Here is a 9,946-nt window from a genome sequence, read left to right on the forward strand (position 1 = left end):
TAGCCGCAGCAGAAAATTGATTCCGTAAACAAAATTTAATGCAAATTCGTTGCTCAACAAATTTCGACAACACAAAAAAAAAAAAAAAAACAACGAAATTTTAGCAGCTCACAAAACGACACGTATGTCAAACACTAATGAATAATTTGACATGAAATTTGACTTAAATGTGACTGACAGTACTATTAACCTAAAAATTCATAAATTTCAAAATTTCACATTGATATTTAAAAAATATTTCTTTTGTTTACAATAGTTTAAAACATTCATCCTAGCCAAAAAAAAAAAATGGAGTTAAATCGAGGTCGTAGATCACATCAAGACGAAACGGTCACGAAGCACATCGGTTGATAAAGACAGTTGATAATACGCGTAATTGTTAAAGACATCGTGACGGACTTGATATACTCTGTTCAGGATATGAAAATTTAAAACTAAAATTGTAACTTTGTTAACCAAAAATTTGAATGGAATATAGTAAATCTTGGCTCGCCCCCAAAATATAAGACAGCTGCTATCAGGCAGTAAAAAGTCAGTTACTTCGAAATATATAGTAGAGTGCTTGAAAACTTGATAAAAAATATGGTTTATGATTATACATCGGTGTATGTCCATGCTATTGCCATGATATTCGGAGTGGGTATTTCCATCAACAAAATTACATTAAAGTTAAAATTAGGAGCCATGTTTACCAAATTTTGCATCGCAGTTCGTCTGCTCAGTTATTTTTGAAAAGTGACGGATTAACGTTTAAGTTCATCAAAAGAAAGTTAAGTTTTTGACATGGAAAGAGATATTGACGATAAATTGCAGTTACTAGATGCGGACAAAGTTCAGATATCTGGGCCAAATATGGCCTAAAGATCAGCATGTAACCATTACAAACAGCCATAGCTTTCCTCAAGGGGTTAGGGGTAGTCAGAGGCACGAAAGAATGATAATTTTCAGATTTCTTTTTGCTATTAAATAGTGTTATTTTACAAAAGTAATAATATGGCATTATTATAGAATGTGTTGACTTGAAGTCGAAAATTAAAAAAAAAAAATTAAAAAAAAATAAATTTTATTTCTAAAGTTATAGCTGTTTGCGTTGGCAATGCAAAAATGTTTTGGGCCTCAAGCGCGTCAAATCTCGACTGGTACCGAAAACATTGAATTTTTTGTAAAAGGGCGCGTTGAAGTGTGTGAAACGATGCTTTCCGACTACCAGGGTGTCATGAAATGCATTATAACTGGTGATAAGACTTGGATCTATGCTTACGACTTCGAAATAACCGATCAATCGAGCGAATATTATGCCGAAAGAGAGCCGAGACAAAAAAAATTGCACCAAATTGGTCTAAAAAAAAAAAAAAAAAAAAAAAAAAAAAAAAAAAAAAAAAAAATTACTGCGAGTCCCCCAGTTTATAGTTTATTATGTATTCTAAAAGCTGCATAAATTTCATTAAAATCTACTGAGCGGTTTTCGAGTTACAGTTGTCACCAGTTCAAAAAACATAGTTTTGAGAAAAACGCGTTTAAAATTTCACACTTGCGCTTTGAGGTGCCCGAGCTCTCTTTGTTATTTGCCGAAGAACTCAAAAAGTAGTTATCGGATCAACGTGCAATTTTCAGGGAATATTTTTAAGCTATTACACTTAACGAAAATGTAAAAAAAAAAAAAATTTTTTTTGAAAATTCTGACTATCCCTAACCCCTTAAAACACTAGACACGAGTTCTCTAGCATTATAACGTTTTATGGGACAAACACTTAGTAGAGCTGTCAGAGTCAATTATAAACATTCAATTAAAAATGTTGTGCAAAGTTTGTTTGATTAATTTTATTTGTACTGAAATTATGTGTTTCTAAAACTTCAGTTTTAATTTCCATGAATTTTTAAATTTAATCCCTCATTTATTTTACAAAATTTCAGACACAGAAATCAATGATTTCTCAGCTGTCGCGCTTCAACGCAAGCAAACCACACTCAAATCTCAATTAACAGATGCCATAAAGGAGTCCTGCCTGCCAAAAATGCTCTGCGAAATGTCCGCAAAGCCAGAATATATGCTCACCGAAAAGGAGAAAGATCTCTTGTACTTAATAAGGTGAGTACTCGAGTTAATAAAAAATATTTATTTTTATAGTTTTGTTTATGAGGTAAGCGTACATTTTTTTTTATTCGCGAAAATTCTTAATACACGTGTTTCATTACTTGCCATTCCAGTTTTAGAAAATGCGCAAAATTAGCTAGAACTGAAATCTAGGAATGAGGAAGCAATACAAATTTCGTTAGTAAAATCAATATAGAAACTAATAAATTAGCAAAAGGCCTATAACACTTCTCGTAGGCTTCGCTAATTATTTTGCATAAGAGAAAATCTCGTTTGACTTGTGCCTCACTCGTGTAGTATCTACAAATCTTTAATCAACAGCTTGTAAATAATATTAAAATGCTTAATGTTCTTACGCTAATTTGGCAAACCATTCTAGCGAGATGACAAAAAAAATTGGCAAAGCTATCAAGTCTCCCTAAGTTTTGCTTGATGGCAGCCAGTTTCTAAATAAGGAAGTGAATTGGTAATTTTCTGTTTGCTCCCCTGACGTGAGTGCCAACTTGTACACAACTGTATTTACGGTTTCTTTGTGTGCAAATCAAACAAACTTTCAATTTATTACTAAATATACAAGTTTTGTTTTGTTTTTGGTTAAAATTGTGTAGCTCAGAATCTTAAGTTGGCATCAAGCGTAATAGTTCGCTAGACTTAAACCGGCAAACTGGTGTTTAAATAAATTAAAAATAAAAGATAAACAAAACTACACGTGTTAAGTAAATATACAAACAAAAGAAAATAATAAAACAAGCCTATTTTTAATGGTTGCTTCAGATGATGTAATTAGCGCTTAGTTCGTCATTTGCGCATTAAATTAAAGTCTTGTGGTTTCTTTAAGTCGGTCCGTAAATTTTCTTCAGTTCAACACACGCTTCCCATCATACAGATGCTTTACTAATTGTATTTATTTAATTTTTTTTCTGATGCAACAACAACTACTGATAAACGAAGTAAATCAGTTTTAAAATCGAAAGTATCTTACATTCGTATGATTTTTTGGGATGTGATATAGCAGTGATATGTCGTCTTTAGAAAAATTCATCGACATATTTTAATGCAAAATAGTAAGGAAAAGTTTCTGGTGGTTTCCTCTTTGTGTATATACCCCCAGGGGATATATATTTGTTATAGTAGGGGAAGCTACTATACGGCTATACCCAACTTACTACTCTCCCACGGAAACACCGGTTAAGTATTACTTCGTAGAAAGGACAGGTAATTTAAGTCTCTTCTATTGAGCGGACTGACGGAAGCCTAATCTGTTGAAAAGTGTCAGTTTTGTCATTATGAGAGCAGAATCTTCGTTAACAGCTTTTCATTTCTCAGTCGATTGATACATGATCGGCGTTAAATTATGAATCACACAATTACCACCGAGTGTGATTTTTTGTTTTTAACTTGTATTTGAAAAGTAAGGGCTATAAATAATACATACACAATAATATATTACACCTACCATAACTTCCAACGTTCTTTTTAAAAGGGATATCTACTGGAATATAAATAATGAGAGGCAAAAAAAATTGCTATCCGAGTGGAGCCGATATAGCCATYACTACTCCTCAATCAATCCCAGTCGTACAAAACCCTGCTTCTCTCCGACCATGCCGACAAACTATATAACTCCATATACCCGTCTCCGGCTTGGCCACACGATTATTACAACCTCTCATTTGCTTCAAGGCGCTACTCCTAGTCGTTGCCCGTTCTACAACTTTTCACTCAGCATTAACCACCTCTTGGATTGCTGCCCGAAACTTGATGCCCAAAGACTACACTATTTCAATGGTATTAACCCTACACAGCTGTTAAAAACCCGATGGACAATAATATTAGCAGGATATATAATTTCCTCAGAGATACCGACCTACTCCGACGCATTTGATACCGCTCTAGTCAACATGCCAGCCGAAAGGAAAAAAAATAAAAAAAATAATACATTTCAAGAGTCTGCTATGTTCTCTGTACACGTCGGTCAGTTCGGTATAATGTCATCCAAGCCCTCATGCCGTCTGTCTATCCACGAGTGAATGTAAGCTACCCACAGGGGATATGTGGACGGGGAAAAGTTTGGGGGGTATAGATCTGTTGGGCTCTTGCATTCTTGCACTGAATCGGTGGACATTCTGTGAGTTCAGTAAGCGTTGGTTAGCAACCTGCACCTGTGCGATAGTGACAGTTTTTAACACAAAGTGTCTTAAGTTATTCATTGAATTCCCTAATCTTAACGAGGCTCATCTCACCGGTATGATAGCAGTAATAAAATAACTGGACACTGTCCTATAGATAATCATGCGGTGAGGCTAAATACTTTTGAAATCTATACTGGACATCACAAGGACCGACGACCAAACCGACCCAGCTGTCCAAGTTGGAGTATTCGTTCCACTTACCAAACGTGTAACGTACTTTTTCGGTTTAATTCATGCAATACTTGAATTTTGCAAGCCCGTAAATTCCAATCCTTCCGCAAAATCTTCCACAAAGTGGTTACGCATAGCTCCAATTGTTGCGCGCGATGTTTATTTGGGCCTTATTCTATACTACACCCCACAGTAACAATAACGTCTTCGGTGCGCACTGTACGGCGCCTCTGAGGATGCGCATCATTCACCATCCATGCTACGAAACCGATACGATAATAGGACTAACTATTCGAAACAACGCTCGATATTTGCTCTATGGGGTTTGAATTAATGTAGTATAATCGCTTGTTATTCTATCTCTATTTGATCTTTATTTGATTATATTTTGGAAAAATGAAGACAACTAATCTTTAGAGCAATTGGAGTCAAGAAACAGTAAACTGAAGCATAGAAGTTACCCCTTTTTAATTGATTCGATTTTGTTCAATAGCATATATACGGAACATTAGTTAGTGATCTGCTACATAAAATATCAAACAATTCACAATTTTGGTAAATCTGTAGAGAAAAATATTAGTGCTGTCGCCAATTTTCACATTGGAATACTTCCGTACACCGTTTTAGCATCATCTTAGCTTATCTAAATAGTTGGACTAGTTCTTCAGCTCATGAGATATCGATCCGTAATTTTGCACGCTTCCTTTCCTTTCTCAGAAACTGCTCATTTGTAGGAATCGCCGATATCGGACCATTATTTCTATAGCTGCCATACACACATAACAATCAAACCCATGTCATATTTTGAAAAAAATTTTATTTGACGAGATGTTTTCACGAAATCTGTGAGGGATTATTACCCAAGGCGACGGTGAACTCCGTTCTCTACGACTAAAAGAGTTTTTTGGAACGCTCTATTATACATAATGTTAATTCAAATAAATGAAATTACTTGCTTTATGCTAATAAAAAAAATATATTATTTTATTCTATTTTTCGGTCGTACTTTTTAACGTTAATGTATGTAATGCTAAGTAGCGTTATCGAAACGATTTCTACGTAGCAGCCGTAAAAATTCTAAGCATGCTCACCTTCCACACGACTAATGGCAGTCATTACCTTCACCTAAATGAATAGCAATTCTCTATTTATACATACATGTACTTATATTATATATCTCTATATCTACTATATATACTCACATATTTAAAATAAGCATTGTTCGTAATTCACCATCTTTTCCTTAACCCCAAGCCTTTAAGTTTTCATTTTGTATATAAGTATAAATTATATGATTTTGTTAAAGCATGTTGCATGAAATAAGCATTGAATATATGTATATACATATATATACGTATATATATACTTACATGCTTGCTGTGTATGTATGTATATATATATACATATATACAATTGATATATTATATTTAAGTTCAAAATTGTCATTTCGCCATTTGTTGCATATACAATATTATTTAGCTCTTCGCACGTTGCCCACATTGTGGAGAGAGTGAGTGACTAAATCAGCCTACATCGGCTAACTGTCGATATTTATTTTAATTATACACCATTCATACTTAAAGAAAATCGTTTACTTGTAGTATAAATGTGGAAGTAAAGCTTCATTGCAATAAAAATACCGTAAAAGGAAGTGGTAAAGAGCGCGATTTGCTTATTTAATTAGATATCTTTGCAAATTGTTCTAAATGGTTACAGCAAACACATGTTTTAAGCGTAAATGCCAATATGTGAATATTATATGAGCAAACAATTGACTACAATCTTGTAGTGTGTATTGCACTCAAATACTTGTTCATTGCGGTAGTTCTTAAAGATATGAAATTATAAGTATTTTTGGCGATCGTTTATCTTCCAAGCGGATGTAAAATTTCGAATTTCCTTCTATACTGATTTTTTACCCGATATGTGGGTATAATCCACATTTGAAGGTATATCATACACATGATCCATCAAAACAACAAAAAAATCTGCGTTAACTTAAAAAATTACTTCAGCGAAACACACTAAAGGGCTTTAAATCGGATCTTAAATTCATATATGATTCCTTCGGCATTAAAAGTTATGATTGCAGGTTTTCAATAATGGAAGGAATTAAATATTTTTAAAGACTATAGAGAATAACCCATACCTTTACTAAACAAAATATTTCTCAAACACAATAGAGAAGAATCCATACCATTACTTCTGTTTAATAATATTATAGGGTTAGATTAGTACCGAATTTTGTAGAATGAATGATGTTTTATCGTAAAGTATATTTAAGGTTCCAAAAACCTTTTTCAATTGATAGAGGAATGAAAAAAATCCACTGTTTTGTTGAAGTATTGGGTTTAATCAGCTTTTTATTAGACGAATTTATCAACTTTTTTAACGTATCTATCCCAGTTGTGAACCATTTTTCTTACAATTTTGAAAAATCTGTCGTAATCTAAAAACATACGAACTTGTCTAGCAAGTGTAATGAAGATTTGCAGAAAATATTTTATTTTCTTTCGAATAGCAAGAGTTTCTACAAACAGTGTCGCCTTTAAATGCCCTACATTAGCCGCTAATTTAGGCCAAAATGAAAGCTTTAGGAGTTATAGCCATTTTCAGGTCTTAAAAAACGAATCTTTTTCAAATTTTTTTTTTTAACATATAATTTGTTTAATAACCAAGAAAAAAAAAATGAAAAATTCCATTTAAAAAATTTGATATACTCTAATAGTCGTTAATTTATTCCAAAAAAAAGTTTGGATTTCCTGATCCCGATGCAAGGAGGACTTCCGAAAAAATACCTCTTAATACACTTCTTCCAGGTCCAAAAGTTTCTTGTGATATAAATATGTATTTCAGTACAGAAGAGCATTGGTACAATTAGTAAATCTAATATAAAACTCCTTCACAAAATTTAAGCACCTCCCTAATATTTAAATATCAGCATTGTATTTAAATTTCTAATTTAAGTAAAACAACTGTTTACACTGGAAATTTGTATACAGCTCGGTGTCCACGCTAAACAGCCGTGCCATTGACGTACATACTATATATACATACATAAATACATTGTTGTAAAAAAATATTGTAGTTCCATGTTGTTATTTGCACACCGTTCAAAGCGTGGCAACTAACCGGTTGGCTGACTGGTAGCATTAACCTCGCACTTGACTTGTGCGCAATTAGCTCAGGAGCAGAAAAAAATTATATACAAACATTTTATATACGTATTTATATATACAACTACAACAAATAGACATAAATTGTAGCAACTTAAAGTGGCGCATTAAAAATAAAAAGAACTAAAACTAAAAGACAGTATCCGGCTACCTCCTTCAAATGCCGCCGCGTTTAGCAACAAAAGCTGGAAAAATAATAGCTTGTAGTATTATGTACAGTAGTGGCGTGCTGACAGCCCCCCGTCTAAGAGTTTGTCGTCATTTCATGCCTTTTGGGTGTTTGTTTGTAATTGTAACTGTAATTGCCTGCGACCGCAGCTTGTGGACTGTCTGGTCGCACTACTTTTGTACTTAAATACATAAGTGTTTGGAATAGGAAGTCACGTCTCCACCAAGGGTTAAAGGTGAAGTTTAAGCGTCAAAAGCGTGCGCCTTGCATTGCTTTCACCCAAGCGATAAACTTAGCAATTTTATGGACCTTTTTACGAACGGAAAAGTGGACGGATATAATAAAAAAATATTTCTATATGGGCATTTGGAACCGAACTTGAAAGTATCTAAATCAAATAGACTAAATGTTTCGAAGATTTTGGACTTCACTACAATAACCGAAAGCTAATTTTATCAGTTATATTTTTTTCCCAAACTGTTTTTCATTTGATACTTAGACATATAATTATGAGCCTTTTGGGCGAGACTGATTCTGAACATGTGTGTTTTTTATTCTCATCAACAGAAGCGCTGAGTTTTTTGATTGTGAAGATCTGCGCTGAACGGTTTAACCGATTTCCATATGGCTCCTTCATTTGATTGCTGGTATTATTAGGATAGTTTATGAGAAATAGAGATATTTTTAAATGCTTTCATTGACTTCTGGAATAGCCTCTGAAGAATTACACAGCTTTGCTGGGCTCTCCGCGATATTGAAATAAATCTATGCTTTGAAACAGCTGATCGACCTACCTACGGTACAATTATTCTGGGAGAGATAGGGGGCAAAGTGGAAGAAAAAGCTATCAGAATTATGGAAATTTGATTGAAGACCGCTCAATCTCGGGAATATTACGATTGATTCTTATTGGCATGTTCACAATGTGAGGTAATTCTTTCCTCCTACCGAAGACATATTGCCGAAGGTAACAAAACTCTGGCCGAGATGCGAATATCAGTAAATCCGGAACAGTTCATTAGAATATCAGAAAGTTTATTCATCAGCTGGTTCGATGATATTTTCGGATCATTTATTATTGGGTTCTGAAGATTTGATATTTATTAACAACCACCTGGAAAATGTCTCTAGCATCTTTAAACTGATTTCTTTGTTGATTTCATATTTTATATACATTGAATTTGTAAAGTAACTTCTGCTGTAATAGGTAAAGAAAATACTTTCATTAAAGCTCTCTGGTACCGACTGTATGTTAAACTGCTTGAGATCTAGTTATAGATGACGAAATCTTTTCAGAATTGTTATATATATTTGAACAGAATATTTACTATATTCCATCTTTTTTTTTTCTCTTTCAGATCCTCAACCATGTCGCTGGCAATGAATTCAGCGCCGAGTAAATGGCATTTTGCCGCTCACATGGGCGAATTACTTCGGTATACAGGCGATGATAACAGCGGTCCTATGGGTTGTGCAAATCTGTGGCCTAATTGTCCGATTAGTTCAAAGAAGTTAATGAAATTATCGCATAAGGTGAAGCTGTAAGATATGGTTTAAGCCACTCAATTAAGAATACATACAATTGAGTATTCGATGAACACTGGCAACACGGGAAAATCGAAATTTACAAAGGCTTACTTAAATAATGAATGAGTGTTAAAGTTAAATGGGAAGAGCGAGCTAAAGAGGGAGAATAATTTTAGACTATAATTGCATATAAGTTTCGAAGTAAAATTCGATTAAACAACTGAGTAATATTAGTTTATTGTATTGCTTTGTTTTCGATATTCCTAAGTAGTCTTTGACTATAGAAGTATGTACTTATATACATACATATATTGTATCTAAGTGATCTTAATGAGTAGATGTTTATAATTATATCAGAATTCTATTTTAAATGCATAATTTGCAATTTAAAGTCGAAAATCTCTGAAAAAATTTTCAAAACTCTCTAATTTTTGATATAAACTTATTTCTAAAATATTTTCCAACAGCCTACTACTAAAAGTTCGCTAACAACTTTACTTTTAAGTGAGGTTTTAACATAGTTAACTTTTGTAAATACTTTTCGCTATTACTTACGGTAAAAATATTTACTTTTAAGCGCATTTACCGAACTTTTGCAGTAAAAAAAAAAAAAAAA

The 9,946-nt window shown here is 33.4% G+C and overlaps 1 protein-coding gene across 2 annotated transcripts in view; it reads left to right on the forward strand.

Moving 5' to 3' along the window:
- Window positions 1-9,676, forward strand: part of LOC108967200 — a 34,943-nt gene extending 25,267 nt beyond the window's left edge. Inside the window, exons 3-4 of one of the 2 annotated variants that reach the window (XM_018930482.1) lie at window positions 1,915-2,089; window positions 9,162-9,348. In XM_018930482.1, the coding sequence (XP_018786027.1) occupies window positions 1,915-2,089; window positions 9,162-9,348 (362 nt within the window). Of the gene's footprint in view, window positions 1-1,914; window positions 2,090-9,161 lie in introns of both variants that reach the window. The other variant, XM_018930483.1, reaches the window with a different exon arrangement.
- Window positions 9,677-9,946: the final 270 nt, after the last annotated feature.

Source organism: Bactrocera latifrons, unplaced genomic scaffold, assembly GCF_001853355.1.
Source record: "Bactrocera latifrons isolate USDA-ARS-PBARC rearing strain unplaced genomic scaffold, ASM185335v1 scaffold_18, whole genome shotgun sequence".
Lineage (NCBI taxonomy): Eukaryota > Metazoa > Arthropoda > Insecta > Diptera > Tephritidae > Bactrocera > Bactrocera latifrons.